At 44.5% G+C, this 16,335-nt stretch overlaps 1 protein-coding gene across 1 annotated transcript; it reads left to right on the plus strand.

Moving 5' to 3' along the window:
• Nucleotides 1–4,135: 4,135 nt before the first annotated feature.
• Nucleotides 4,136–6,985, plus strand: PGCKA1 (PDCD10 and GCKIII kinases associated 1; the record flags this gene model as incomplete). Its single annotated transcript, XM_081304531.1, has 2 exons — nt 4,136–4,167; nt 5,654–6,985. 2 exons carry the CDS (start codon nt 4,136–4,138, stop codon nt 6,570–6,572), a joined length of 951 nt encoding a protein of 316 aa, XP_081160657.1. The 3' UTR covers nt 6,573–6,985.
• Between the last annotated feature and the right edge of the window lie 9,350 nt (nt 6,986–16,335).

The following is a 16,335-nucleotide window of genomic DNA, read 5'->3' on the forward strand; positions in this document are numbered from 1 at the left end:
AACGGGTCCTTTGGGGCTCAAGCTTACTTCAAAGGAGTGGGTATTTTTGCCACCACCGTGTTCTCAGGTAGGATGAGGAGTATATCCCTCGTTGCACCTGGAAGTAGGAAAACTTCTTGTTAAAAGGAAGATGTGGATGTAGGAGTGACGTATGAAAGGGGAAATGAATTGAATTTGATTTGACACATCGTACAAGGAAGAATGATTGTAGATACGGGCATGCTGGGGCCGGGTGTGAATACATTAGTCCCCACCCTGCTCACCAGCTGGTCACACAACCTTGGACGTTAAAGCCTGTGGAGAGAAGGAATGTCTCTGGGGAAGGAAAACACAGGGTGGTGAGAGAGGGCAGAAACTGGAACCAGGAAGAGGCTGTCCCCACCGAGCTGCAAAGGCACGGAAGCATGGCCCCCAGGTATGGAGCAGGTCTGCAGGAAGCCCATGTGATATGCCCTTCAGGGGGGGTGTGGGGGAGAAACCAGACTGAAACTGACCCCGAAAGGAGGAAAACTTGGGATTGCATGGATTAGGATTTCATGGCTTCGAAAAGCAATACAGACCTTGTGGTTTTCCAAGGTAGGAGGGAGCCTGAAAGCCATAGGTAATGGTAAGAAGCAGGGAAGAGGTGGGTTTTGAATTAGGCTGTTAAATCCTAGCAGCATATTTTGGTGCAAGTTGCTCTATGGCCTTGGCCCCAGCAGCAGAAAGTGGGGAATAGACTTTCTAACTCGGGGCTCTCTAGTTCCCAGGTCCATCTTGCTCAGCCTCTAGGAAGCTGGGAAGGGGGGGTGAGCCAGATGTGGTTCAAGATGCCCTGCCCTCTCCTGCCCTCCTTCCTCCTGGCCTGCCCTCCCTTCTCCTCTCCTGCCCTCCCTCCTCCTGGCCTGCCCTCCCTTCTCCTCTCCTGCCCTCCCTCCCTCCTTCCTTTCTTCCCCAGGTACAGCTTTTGAACCCACTACTATTAATATTTTATGATTGATATTTTATGATTAATATTTTATGATTGCTTTAGTCACGTGATTACAATCCACAGTAGGTCTCTCCAATTATCTAAGTCCCCTCTTTCCTTTTCTTTGAACTTTTCTTTACTAGCTATCCTCCTGCCTTTAAAAAAAAATAATAATAATTAATTAATTAGGTCCAAGACAAACAAAGGTACTTGGAAAGGGTTGGGAATTCAGAGCTGGTTGTGGAGCTCGAGGGCAGGAGTAGAGAAGGGGAGAAGCTGGGGGAGGGAAAGAGATGCAAGTGTTACTTTTTAATCTGTCCTGTTTATCCAGGTGAGCTGTGAATTACTAGCAGGAAATAGGGACATGGGGGGGCGGGGGGGGGGCTGCAGCTGGAAACACAGCCTCAGGCTTTAAAAATGGGTAATTTAATTGAGAGTGCTCTGGAAAAGTGCACGGTTGTACACATATATTCCTAGCTCAGCTCCCCGGTGATTTCTCTCTCTCTGCAACCACAATCGTCTTCACACTTAAGGTTCATGTCTTTCAAATAGTGTCACAGTTGATAGATAGGTATCACTTGGCCCTCATTCCAGAAGCAAAGCTACTTGGCAGTGTTGATGCTGTAGCTTGTATGCATATGTCACAGCAGCTGAGTCACATCTTCCATGGGGACAAGGCTTGCATGTTTTTAAAGTTGCTGAATATGCTGCATCCATACAAGGCTAGGTAATATACTGGTCTTTGCTTATTCTGACTACGAACTTATGTATCCCCCAACAACACCGTGGGCAGGTGTACTGTTACCCCCATTTACAGATGAAGTGACTGAGACCCAAAGTTACACAGTGAGTAGGGAGCAAAGCTGGGCTGGGAACCAGGTTTTCTTTCTCCAGAGCTTGCCCTCATAACTCCTGAGTGACATGGTTGGCACAAACTGAAAATGTCTCCATTGGTCATAGAGAAACAAAATGCTTACAAGTCTTGCTCTCCATTTTAAGCTACATCCATTAGAAACCCAAATGTTTACTAACTGTCCCCAGAATGTGAGATGCTATCTTAAGTGCTAAGGGATTGGGCATGAGAAAGCCCTTCTCTCATTGAGCTAATTTCCTCCTGAAAAGATGGATCAGAATCACATCTATAACAAAATGTCCAGTAGTAGCATTGGACATGCTGGGAAGAAAAATGAAGGACAATCAGAAAGACAATCAGGGTGACAAGAAATGGGGGGCAGGTGGCCCAGGGAACTCTTTTATAGATCTGTTAGCCTTCCCAAGAAGACTTCCGCAAGGGATTCTGTGCTCAAGAACGCACTGACTTGGGTGTGTAGTCGTTTTCTGGATACTTGGAAAAGTTACTAAAAGATGAGAGGGTTAAAATCAACAGAAGTTCATCCTCATGCTGTACTAGAGCAGCCAGAAGTCTTGAAATTGGTATCACTGGACTGAAATCAAGGGCCACACTCTTTCTGAGGTTCCAGGGTGAATTTGTTCCTTGTCTCTGTGACCAAATCCCCACCTTCCTCTCAAAAGCATTTGTAATTGTCTTTTGAGTCCACCCAGCTCATTGAGCAAGTTTCCACATCTCAAGATTTATAACTTCAGCACATCAGTAAAGACTTTTTTTTTTTTTTTTTTTTTTTGCCATGAGAGGTAACATTCCCATACTCCAGGAATGGGGATGCGGATATCTTTCAGGGAGACGGTTTTCACCCTAAGACAGGATGGTGTTTATGGATTTAATTTTTCAGTGCAGTAATCTAGTTCCCTGTGACCAACCAACCAATCTATGCTTCTTAAAAATTAAAATTTTTTTAAAAATGTCTTTTGATGCAAAGGTTTGTGCTATAGCATCCTCAGGAATCCATCCATAACTGAAAGAGGGAGGAGAAAGACCAGGGAGGCAGCGCCAGCCCACAAATGAGCCCTCTTCCTAGTGAGTGTGTCTTTGAAGACAAGGGCCTGGGGCTATGGGTGGTGCTGTCGGAAGGCTGTAGATATTGGAAATGAAGACTAACTTAGAGATCCTCGAGCACTGATTTTTAGGGTTTTTGGAGCAGACCAAAATAGCCAGTTTTACATGAAGAGAAGATTTGGTTCAGAGGGAAAAGATGGAGTGAATCCAGTTTAGGAAGGGGCTAGGGACAGTGGGCCGGTGGGCAACAAGTCCAGTTTTACCAGGAATCCCCAGGGGGAATATCTATGACCTGAGAAAGAATAGAGTCATGGTTCGCAGTTGGGATGTCTCAATGAGCTGTGGAGGAGGACTGTTCACCTCACAGGACAGAAAGCAAGAGTGGAGGAAGAGGATCCAGGGACCCAACTAACTCTTTAATGCCACACCCCCCAATGACCTAACTTCTTCCCTCTAGGACCCATCTAAAGCTTCCGTGACCAATGTGCCACAGGCTGGAGAACAAAGCTTCACATATGGGCCTCTGGGAGCCATTTAAGATCCAAACTATTAGCCAGGCATGGTGGTGCATGCCTTGTCATCCCAGCAGCTTGGGAGGCTGAGGCAGGAGGATAACAAGTTCAAAGCCAGCCTCAGCAAAAGCGAGGCACTCAGCATCTCAGTGAGACCCTGACTCTAAATAAAATACAAAATAGGGATGGGGATGTGGCTCAGTGGTCAAGTGCCCGTGAATTCAATCCCTATACTACACCCCCCCCCAAAAAAAAAAAGATTCAAACTACTACAGCACCCTTTCATGCTAGAGGAACTGACCTCTGGCAAGGAGCCCTCTCAAAACCTCTTCTGCCTCCTGTTTCTGCACAGTGGGCTTTGCCCCAGTAAGATTCTTGTGTCCTCCATAAAAGGCACTGGACTAGACAAAGACACAGGTCCCTTCTCTCTGTAGCATTGTTCCGTGCACATGTTCCTCATCTGTAAAACGGGAATGGAATGGATAACTCATAGTGTTGGGAAAGGGTCAGGCACAGAGGCAAGTGTTAGCACCGTCTTTGAATGGGAACTTTGAATGGGTGATTTCAGAGACATGGAGTTACTCTGAGGAACCAGCGCCTTCCCTCATCAATGTGTTATGGTTTTGCCACAATTTTCAACTTTTTTAAATTTTGAGCATCTAAGAAGGACAAACAAACTTATTCCTACTCACGTATCGTTCATAATGTTCTCTCCCTTCTACACTTTCTTTTCCAGATGGTAACAAAAAAATAATCCAGATGGGGTGCAGGTGCTGTAAAATGATACAAAGGTAAAGTTGAACAAAGACTTCTTCTAAATGGAGGGATTTTTGATCATCATGAAGCTGCTTTCAAAAACCATGTATATAACATCAATTCAAAAATAATGAAAATAAAGAACATGCATGTATTCAGTGCCTTGGGGCATGATCAACATTGCCAATGCCTCACGTGTAAGGCCCTGTTTGGGTGACACTTAGAGGAAATGTGGCCTAGATTTTTAAGCTTTTCTTGCTCACTGCTCAAAACATGCAGCGAACATCATCATTCTCTGAGACTTAAATTTGGTTTGGGCTCAACTGACATGAGAGAGTGTCAATAAAAGAAAGCTTGAGTTTCAGAGGATACCTGAAACAGCATCACTAAAAATGAATCCCCCAGACCCACAAGGTGCCTATAATTTTGTTCATAATACATTTCATAAATTTTTGTGTAATATTAACTGTTAGGGGGAACAAATTAAATGAAGATCTTGCTTCCTTCACAAATAACACTGCTTTTACTCAATTCCAAACACATATAAATTTGACTCCTCTGTCATTATATGATGTTTGGAGTTTTTAAAAAAATATTTATTAAAAGTCCAGTCAGTCCTCCACATTCCTGGCTTCTATGCCCCCAGAGTCAACCAACCACTCATCAAAAATATTCAGAAAAAAAATGACATCTATACTGAACTGTGCAGACTTTTTTCTTATTATTTCCTAAAAAGTCTAAACTATCTGCAGAGCATTTATGTTGCATTAGGAATAATAAGTAATCTTGAGGTGATTTGAAATAGAAGGGAGGCCAGATGCAAATACAATACCATTTTATATGGGAGAAGAGCATCCAAGGATTTTGGTATCCAAGGGGATCCTGGAACCACTCCCCCACCAGACCCTGTGGAACAAAGGTTTTGTTTTTTTTAATGCCACTATATAATTTTCATACTTATCATTTTAATGACTACATAGAATCCCATCAGGGAGATAAACCATCAATAAGATATTTAACCCTTATTTAATATCCTTTTACTTTTTTTCTTTTTAAAGATTTTTTTTAAGATGGACACAATGTCTTTACTTATTTATTTTTATGAGGTGCTGAGAATCGAACCCAGTGCTTCACATGTGTGAGGCCAGCGTTCTGCCTCTGAGCTACAACCCCATCCCCTGTTGTATCTTCTTTTTTATTTTAAATTTTCACAAATCACTTTGTAGTCTATCTCTATCCTCCTTTGGGACCTCTGGTTAAGCTCTCCTGCTAAGGGTAGCATATTTTTTTTTTAAAAGAGAGAGAGAGAGGGAGAGAGAGAAAGAGAGAGAAAGAGAAATATATATATTTAGTTTTCGGTGGACACAACATCTTTATTATTTTTTTTTTTAATGTGGTGCTAAGGATCAAACCCAGCACCCCATGCATGCCAGGCGAGCGCGCTACTGCTTGAGCCACATCCCCAGCCCAGGGTAGCATATTTTTATACAAACTGACTGATTCTGCTCTTTTCGCCCCCAGCTATCTCTTCGATCCTGTTCCAGTGGCCTCCCCGGGCTACATCAATGAAGTCAGCAGCTGCAAGTTGGATGAAGAAGACCCTGTGAAATTAAAAAGCAATCAGAGCAGCAAGATCCTGGTGCATAAAAATGTCCTTGCAAGTGAGGGCTTCAAGAGGACGGAGGGTAGAGGCCAGAGAGCGGGTCCCCAAGAGCCCTGTTGGCCTCACCAAGAGCCGCTCCCACAGGAGGATGCAGGAGGTGGACGCTGGGAGGAGAAGCCTGGCAGTGCAGTCAACGGCATGGGCCTCACTGCAGCTCTGCAGCCCACCAGGAACCCCAGGTCCCACCAGAGGGACAAGGGCTCCAGGGCCAGTCCTACAGACAGTGTGCACCCCACTCAACCTTTCCTTGAAGGAGGGGACACCAGAAAACAGGACTGTGTGCTGCCAGCCTTGAAAAAGACCCAAGTCATCCAAAGTGGGGACTTTGAAGTTCCTTCTAAGGTGGAAAGTTTTGCCTTGGAAGTACAAGGTCATGACCTCCAGATACCAACCCCGGATTACCCTCAGCTGTGGGGCACAGCCGTACACAATGTGGATCATGAAGAAAAGGATTATCTTTTCAAGAACCCCAAGGAGGATGAGCCTCTGGCGGGAATTCTTCCCAGGGTGGGCGAGCACGGTTTGAACGTGCCCTTCCCTAGGAGGAGGAGCTGGGACTCATTAAATGAGGCCGTGACCACAGAAGTTCTAAGTGTCTACTTTAAAGAGCAGGGTCCTGTCACACCTGTGGTCAATTCCAGAACTGAACAGGAGGAAACAGATGGTTCTGATGGAAACAGGGATAGGGAGGTGGTGGACGAGGATGCGGCAGTGGCAGAAGCCCTCGCGGCATTGGAAGCTGCTACTGCAGGAGAAGACTTGGATGAGGCAGATTAGAGGAGGGAAATGGAGCAGGCAAGAAAGCTAGTGTCATGCTGAGCAAGTGGAGATGTATTTGCTCCTTGGATGTGCAGCTGATCCTTCTGCCAGCACACCCGGGTACAGCTGGCCAGGTGTTCACATCCAGCACCTTTTCCAGGGGTCAGCATTGTGCCATGCCACCTGCTAAATATTTGGAGCATCACTCTGTGTAAATAAGCTACCATTGAGGACACTAAAATAAAAATCAGAGTGGGCTTCTGTATCCACATCCACAACAAATGCAGATATTAAATAGCTGCTTGCCAGTCCTCCATGGTCTCCAGAACATCTGGCACAGATGTCCATGAGGATGCTCTGAAATGCCAACAAAGGCACACAAGCATGGAGCACTCTGTCCAACTGCAGATTCTTGACCCTACTTTGGATTGCCAAACATTGTACCCCACCCAGAAAAGATAGCTATCTGCTTAAAGTGCCTACGGTGTCCCCAGAGCATGGCTTAACTTCAGGGACAAACACCCAGGGAACTAATAATTGACCCCTTGTTGGATGGTGAGTTAAGCTCGGCAGCTCTCAGTGAGCTGAGCCAACCAGCAAACACGTGGGTAGGCATCAGCCGTCATCTTAACACACCTTGACCTTAACTTTTTTACATTATTACTTTTTAATCTCCTTTGGGATTGGGGAGGATGGCCAAAATAATTCTTAAATTTTGTCATATTTGTGTTTTAAGTTTATGAGTTTTGGAACAGTAAAGCCATATAAGGAATATTTTTATGCCATTAAACTGATTCTGAATAAAATAGACAGCATGAGTGTCTCTCTGTCTTGACTCAAAGGTCCAGACTGAGTATCACTGAGTGACTCTCTCTCTTTCAATTTGACGGTAAAGTTACAGTCAAGGAAGAGACCAAGTTGATTTATAGAGCCTGGATTTGGCTCTCCATTCCTCAAGTTCCAACTCTGGATACTCTGATGACCTGTGTGATATGACCTTAAAATGAGCAAGTGCACTCTAGGTTTCAGCCTTCTGATTTATAAGAACAAGAACAGCACTCTGACACTGTGCCTTGGAGAATTTAGAGAGGTTAAGGATGGTCAAAACTATCTAGAAAAAAATATTAACCTAGAATATGTTTTGGTCTGGTCTTTTGTAACATGGGCCCTGCCACTAAACTCACCAGATAGCTCTCTTTTCTCTTTGCCCGTCTGTTAATGGAAAATAGAATAGTAATATGTATTGTAAAAATTATTGGGCAAGACGGGCTGGGGATCTGTCTCAGTGGTAGAGTGCTTGCCTAGCATGTGTGAGGCACTGGGTTCGATTCTCAGCACCACATATAAATAAAATAAAGGTCCATTGACAACGAAAAAATAAAGATTAGGCAAGTGTTTAGTATAGTGCCCGGCACACAGTAGGCACTCAAAAAATGATGTCTTATTAGCTAAAAGTAAATTCTTTTAAAAATCTTTTATATCCTCACAACTGAAACTAATACTGTGAGGGATTTATAACATCACTGCTTTATTTTAGTAATTACCATAAAACACAATTTCTGAGCCTTCCAGCACCTTTAAGGATGACATGCTTACCAATGCCTAGCGAGCAGCCATATCTGGGTTGTTTGGAGTTGCAATGACAAGCCACCTCCACATATGAGGCCTCTCAGAATCCTTAATGGGTAAACTATCGACCTTGTGAATTGCATTGAAGGTGTATGCTGCTGGATTTATTACACCAAATGTTTAATATTTCAGAGTGTACATGATTTCAACTCTTTCCCAAGTTTATCAGTTGGAATTATGTTCAGCTGCATGGGATAAATGGCTTCTAAAAGCAGAGGTTTCTGAAAAAAAAAAAAATTCTGGAGATAGCAGTCCAGGCTGGTGGAGCATCCTGTGCATCAGTGATCCATGTTCCTTCCAGCAATTTGGCTTCTTTCCGGTCCAAAATGTGAGGGCAATCTGGCTGTGACAGATGTCACTCCATTGATCGCCAGGGTAACATTCAGCTGATCTGGCTGGCCAGGCGGATGTCCCCTTCCACCCTCACCACTCCATGTGTGTCCCTCCCAAAGATGTGGGCTCAGCCAAAGAGGACAAACTTCCCCAATAGATCGAGGAGGACCGTTCTTCTATCAAGGGTATACAAATAGCTGCACTCCCCTGCTAGAACCTCCAAATAAGCTCTGCAAATGACCTGCCTCTCCATGATTCAAACTGGTCCATGCTCATGGTTTCCTCATTGTCCAAAATGGCGGCTATGGCTCCAAGTCATTACATTTGCTTTCCATACAGAAAAGAATAAAGGGTCAAAGATCACACTCTCTTTCTATTAAGAACCTCCCCAAAGTATAATTCAACCCTTCCACTTTTACTTCATTGGTCAACATCTGGTCACTTGGCCACATCTAACTGCAAAAGAGGAAAGTCATCAGCCCAGTTGTGTACTTGGCTTTCTCAAATAAACACGGGATGTTTATTTTGTACCGAAAAGGGGGAGAGTGGATGTTGAGTTTTGAGGTGGCCAACTTACAGTCTCTGCCACATCAGATCCTCAAAACCCAAAAGCCTGGGATAGAGCTGGTTGGCAAAAGCTGGAAGATTGTGTTCACATTGACTGTGGCACAGAAGGGACTTTAGCCTATGATTCAGGGAAGTAAGGACTGGACAGCTGCCATGATCCCTACTCCCTTCTAGCACCTCCAAAACAGATGCACCATCCTTAGCCAGTTTCCTCACACCTCCAAAATTCAGACAAGGAAAGGAAAGGGAAGGTATTAGCCACTAAGCTTTGCCTTTTCCAGAAACACCCTTCTGCACTCAAATGCATAGAATCTTATATCAGACCTGCTGCAGAGCTCCCCAAAACTGACAGCTCTCTCAAATGTTATATATATATATTAAAATATAAAATTATATATATATTTGTGTTTTATGATAATATATATAGTATATAAATTATATGTATATGAAAATAGCATTTTGCAATACTTCAAAGAGTTAACAGATGGCTTAAAATTTCAACCTCCCCCTGCCCCAAGGCAATCCTGACCCTTTTTATCTTTACCCCAATATTTAGGCTTCCCCAAAGAACATCCAAGGAAGGTCAGAATGTTTACACTGGAAGGAATCCCAGACTGGCTTCATCTCCCAGGTGGCCTCGCAGCTGGCTGAGCATCCTCCCTGTGTAGTGTGTAGTGTCTTCTTTTGCAGCACGGAGCCACTTCTCAGAAAAGTGGTGTTGAAGACGTGACCCTTTACAAACTCCTGGACAATTTGGAAGCACTGATGCACCTGACAGTGTGCAAGTGTGACCCGTGGCATCACCGTAGCCCACCATCCTTAGCCAGTTACGGCACACCAAATTTACCAAGTTAAATCTCAGTTTTGAATTAAGATTATTTTACTGATATAGGACATGTAGGTTCCTTGAGTTAAGAACTTATGTTGGGCTGGGGATGTGGCTCAAGTCGCCTGGCATGTGTGCAGCCCGGGTTGGATCCTCAGCACCACATACAAACAAAAGATGTGTGTCCGCCAAAAACTGAAAAATATTTTAAAAATTCTCTCTCTCTCTCTCTCTCTCTCTCTCTCTCTCTCTCTCTCTTTAAAAAAAAGAACTTAGGTTTAACTTTTTACTGGGAGAAATTGCACTATCGTATAAATATGAAATTCAATGTCTTTCCCGGGTTGTCCAAGCAGACAGTAGCAAATTGTTATAACTGACAAACCAGATCCCCTGAAGAATGAAGAGAATTTTAGGTTGCCACATAGCGCATGCTCATCCGTCTTGGCTATATGTCCTGTCCCTTGCTACCCGACTCTGCCTCTGTTCTCTCCCTACCTCTTCCATCAGTACCTCTAAGCAGGCCTATGAAGAATGAATGAGATGTGAGCAAAGAGATACTGATGTCCCTAGTTTGGTCATCTGTGTGTCCTGTGTCACTGTACCAACCCAGGACCTGGCCTCCCGTCTTGAACTTAGACTTACTTTTTCACCCAAAGGGCACCTATTTGCACACATGATTGAAAATAGGGAAATTCTTCCTTTCTCTCTCTCTCTCTCTCTCTCTCTCTCTCTCTCTCTCTCTCTCTCTCTAGATAAAACTTCATTTGTTTTTAAATACTCTACTTTAGAGATGGTGACAACTAAACAGAGAAACTGACACTTGTTTCTCATGGTAAATGTTTTCCCTGAGAATTTATGGAGAACCAAGTAGCTATCTACTTATGCACTAAACATGTAAGTTTCCCCATGCATCAGGCCCCAGATATCATGCGCTGACCTGTGAAGTGTGCCCAGCCCCTAGCAGGATGCCACTGGACACCAGCTAGGAGGCTGAGTGCAACTGACTCTCACCTGTGCAAGAAAGTAAGCACCTTGGACTATTAGCTACTTTTAGGGTGTCTCCACTTAGCCCTAAAAGTGTGTTTGCCATAGAGAAGGAACTCAGTATGTTATTTGTTAAATGAAAGAATAAAAACTCTCCACACTCTGATTGAGGAGACATCATGAAGCCAAGACTTCTGAATGCACCAGGCACGGTGGTGCACACCTCTAATCCCAGTGGCTGGGGAGGCTGAGGCAGGAAGATTACAAGTTCAAAGCCAGCTTCAGCAATTTAGTGAGGCTCTAAGCAACTTATTGAGACCCTATTTCTAAATATAATATAAAAAGGGCTAGGTATGTGGCTCGGTGGTTAAGCACCCCTGGATTCAATCCCTGGTACAAAAAAAAAAAAAAAAAGATTCTGAATGCTAATTGTAACACTGCAACTTAGCCCTTGGTGACCTGCAGGTAGGCACAGGGCCATGGGAAGACAAGTCTGTATGAATTTGAAGGTGTAGAAAATAGAAAATACACAGGTCATTAACCCTTGGAGTACCCTGCTCCATTGGAACACTAAGGCCTTGGGGTCTGTAGAAAGTGCACACAGGAGAATCTTGGCAGTTGGGATCAGTTCAGTTTTTATAAGGAGTCTGTGTTCACCTGAGGACGGCAATCCCAAGGTGAGTCAAAATTCTTAAGAAAGTCAATGTTATGATTAAATAGTTGAGAATTTGGCCAACCTCATTTCAACCTCTTGAACTCAATCTTCAGAATCCTGAGGAAGAAAAAGAAAATGGTATGCATTTGTACAGAGACTAGATCTCACTTTTCTCTTGGCTCCTACTGGTGGGAAAAGTGCACCAGGGATTGACTTTTAGTGTGGCTCCAGGTTCTCGAAGCTTCTGACCACATGCTACATGCCTGCCACTTCAAACATGTGCCTCTCTAGTCCTGATAGACAGTGTCCAGTGGACACTGAGGGACTATTTACACAACCCAGCCTCTCTGTGGAGACACCCACGTTACCACTAGACCGACATTGGAAAGGTAAGCTTCCTCATGCTAAAAGGTGTGAGAAGAACCTACACATCAAGCACCGTGACCATATCTTGAAACTTGGTTCCTTGGTTTCATCACCTGGAAAGTGGAGGTGATGGCTGTACCTCTCCCTGCACTGTCATGAGACTTACATGACACACTAAGTGCTTAGCACATATTCAGCTCGAGGTAGATAGTAAATGTCAGATGTGACTCTATTCCTGGCTAAGGTCATTGGCCACTTTCCTGAGGAGCATTCAACACACTTGGAAGTAACTGAAACTTGATTGCTACCCACGAAAGTTCTCCCGACCTCTTCTAACAATAGTGACTTCTTTTTCTTTCTTTTTTTTTTTTTAATTTATTTGTACCAGGGATTGAATCCAGAGTCACTTAACCACTGAGCCACATTCCCAGCCCTTCTTATTTTTTATTTAGAGACAGGACTAAGTTGCTTAGAGCCTCACTAAGTTGCTGAGGCTGGCTTTGAAGTTGCCATCTTCCTGCCTCCGCTTCCCGAGATGCTGAGATTATAGGTGTGGGCCAGCACTCCCAGCATAATTTCTAAAGTGGATAAATAAATCCTTTTCTACCTACATCAATAATTATCATCTAAAGTAAAAAATGCAACATGGGTCACTTAAAGTCTTTATTTTCATTATTATGACATGATTGTGCTTTGTTTTTTTTATTTTCAACATTTTTTTTCACAATACCTTTACTTTGTTTATCTTTATTTTTATGTGGTGCTGAGGATCGAACCTGGGGCCTCATACATGCACCTAGGGCCTCACACATGCTAGGTGAGTGCTCTTCTGCTGAGCTCCAGTCCCAGCCCCTGATTTGGTTTTTATTTAGCATGGCTTACTCAGAGATATTGCCTTGGGGCGTAATGTATTACTCCAAGAGTATTTTGCCTAAGATTTCTCAACTGGATCAACTTGGACATAAAAATAAATCTAGTTCTTTTAAAACTCACTGACAAGCCCATCTTCTCAGAAGAGTGATAGGTTAAAATCTCAGCAAACAGAAAGAGAACACACCCCTTATCTTGTAGATATGGGTTCATTCAACATCAGGGGAAAAAATTCATTCTTTGAAATAAGGCTGGACAGAGCACTGGAGAACCTCAGGCTTGGTGGGTGCTGTGTGCCTCTTGTACCAGGCTCTTTCTGGTCCCTGGTCAAAGGTTAAGCAATGTGAATGTGGCAGGAACATCTAGAATCGACTGTTAAATGGCCCAAGTCCTATCTCACTATGGAGGGCTTGACTTGGCAACTCTGGCACTTGGCAGCTCTGAGGCCAATAGACAGATCTATGCAGTGTCCATGAGTGAGTGTCAACTGTGCCCAGTGTGGGACACACCAGGCTCAGGAGTGTTTCAACCATGCACTGTCTTCACTCCATGGTTAGAAAACTGGAGTCCTAAGAGGTCAAGGTCACAGGTGGCCGAAGCATCGGAAGGCCAAATCTGGCTCTTACTGGGAGCTGTGACCATAAGTGCTGGGCCAGACCAAGGGAAAGTGGTGGAAGGGATTACCCTGAGGTGATGAGGGGAGAGGGTTTGCAAGAACATTCCAGAACTGAAATTCATGTGGCCAGAACTCCGGCACTGGAGCCAAGGCAACTCTGGCCGTCTTGGCTGTAGGGTTGAAAGCCAGGCTGCACAACCCATGTGGCTCTGTGACCCCTCAGGAATCTGTGAATACCTGCACTAACCACGAGTCATTTTCATTTGCTTTTTTGGTCACAAGGGATAGAACCCCAAACTAAGTAAGACGAAGGAGGAATTTCCTTGAAACGTCCATGAAATGTACTTCAGGGACAGGGAAACCAGGGGCTGAAAGCAGGTAGGACTCCTCCCTCCTTCTGCAAGTTCCCTGCCTTTCCAGCTAGTCCCCCCCGGGCCCCAAGCTGACACTTTCTCCACCTGCAACGTGCAACACTCCAGAGAGGGGCTCCTCTGGGTCACCAACCCATCGTGGGGATGTTCGGCTGCAGTCAGGGGAACAGGGTACCCCCGTGAGTTTTAGGAGAGGGAAGAGGGATTCCCAAAGGAGAGGGTGTCATTCCCAGAGGTACGAGCGCTGGGCTGGTGGAGGCTTGGCAGTTGACTGCCCCTGCCCCTGGATGTCTCTCTCTTCAAAACCTGAGCCCTCCTTCACTCTGTGGCTCTCCCCTGAGGACTTTCAATTCTAACTGTGGCTCAGTTCAGAATAAGAAATGTCCTAGTCCAGACAGACTCTTAGAAAAAGCTGTGTGTCCTGGGCCCCTCAGTCTACTTTGATTAGCTACAGAGGGACAGATGCACACAGGCCCATTACTATGGTTTGTCCCCACCCAAATGCATGCTAAAATAAATAATTAAGTCACCCAGGCATCATCCCATAAATGGGTTAGTATTTCTTGAAGGACTGGTTATGTCTCTTCAGTTTGGATTAGGTCTCTCAGAAGTGAGTGGAACCTTGTGGGACTGCATTTAGTTGTCTCAAGAGCAGGCGGTTATAAAGCAAACTCTGGTGTTTTGCCCCTGCTGTATGGGCTTGCCCACCATTTTTGCCCACACACCTGCCATATGACGCCACTTGCCATGTTTTAACAAGCATGAGAACTTCACCAATGTGAAGGCCCATACCTTTGACTTTTTCATCTTCCAAAACTATGGGCCAAAATGAGCCTCTTTTCCTTATAAAGTACTTAGCTTCAGGGATTTTGTTATAACAACATAAAATGCACTGGCTGGAGATTGCAGCAGGTGTTGTGACTACAGCATTTTTTTAACCCTTAAAACCCCTTGAGACAGGTCATTTTACAGAGGAAGACATTGAGGCTCAGAAAGATAAGGTAATTTTCCCAATATCTCACATAGTGAGCGGCAGATCCAGGGTCCAAATTCAATAAGAAAGGTCATACTAATGCTCTTGAGACCAAGCTGCTTCCAGTAGTTACACCCCTTCCAAGAAGGAAGCAGGGTATGTATGGAATTCCCTCCAAAATGGAACTTAGTCATCACTGCCAGCATCCAAGGCAACAGCCACAGGAACACAAGCTCCAAAGTAAGGAACTGAACCTTCTGATGAGAAAATAAATAAATAAATAAGCTGGCAGGATTAGAAAGGAGTAAGGAAAAACTCAAATTTAGTGTTTTACTCATAAAATATCTAATGATATTCTTTCACTTTTAAAGGTAGACTTTTTGTCTGTTTATTCATTTAGCAAAAATTCATGGGTGCTTTTTGTGCAGGAGGCCTGAAAGGTAATAGCCACAAGACGCCAACCGCCTGCATTGGTTACCTTCGGCCAGCAGAGGGGGCAAGATACCTGCTCTGTACACAGTGGCTGAGTGGCAGGCGATCCTGACACTAGCTGAGCTGGATGGGCAACGCCACCTCCAAGGCAGGTGTTTGTAGCTACATTTAGAGACCTCTGGGAAAGATCTGAGAACAGGTTTGCAGAATGGTCCCAGGAAGATGAGGAAAGAAGGGAATCTGTAGCAGGGTGAGGTGGTGCACACCTTTAATCCCAGCTATTCAGGAGGTTGAGACAGGAGGATTGCAAGTTCCAGGTCAGCCACTGAATGACACTTAAAATTTAAAAAAATCAAAAAGGATTGGGGATGTAACTCAGGGACAGAGCTCCCCCAAAAAGCTGTCTTTGCATAATACTAACACACCCACCAAGAGAAAAGGGTCAGAGGATACAAGAACTGGAAGTGGGACCCCAAGTGCCTTCATCACAGCCAAGCACTAGGCAATAAGCCCACCTGCTTCCAAGTCCCCAGCAGAGGGACCAGCTCCTCCACCTAGTCATTGCATCACCTTGGGGCACAGCAAGCCTAGCTAGCAAGATGGGTTTGAGAAGTGAGTGCAGAAGGAACAAGACCCAGGGAAGGTCTGCGGGCAGACTCTCCCAGAGCTGCCAGGGGCCAGGGGACAGCCTAGCACTGTAGAGTTGACATTGGGTTATCTGCCACATTTCCAACTACTCGCTGCTCTCCTAGGAGTTGAGCCAGACAGTGACTCTGCATCCCACTTGTAATAGAGGAGTTATGCAAAAGGCTGAAGAATTAAAAACCAAGTCTATCACCCCAGAGATCCCTTTCAACTATGAAACAAGAAATCGGGGCAGGGGGGCTCTAACGCCCCTGCTAGTGCATATGTTCCAAGTTTCTGGGTTTTCATGAGGCAAAAATTATAATGTCAACTTTTTCCACTTCCTTAGCATAAGTTGTTACTGATCTTGTTTTCAAGGAAAACACAGACGAAAATCCCAAACCAAAATTCAATGAGGCACCACAAAGTGTGAAAACACACACACACACACACACACACACACACACACACAGACACTTTTAAAAATTTTAGCCAGGATATGAAGGAAAGCTGGAATGTAGACGGTAACAAATGA

Source organism: Spermophilus citellus, assembly GCF_964194105.1.
Source record: "Spermophilus citellus genome assembly, chromosome: 8".
Classification (NCBI taxonomy): Eukaryota; Metazoa; Chordata; class Mammalia; order Rodentia; family Sciuridae; genus Spermophilus; species Spermophilus citellus.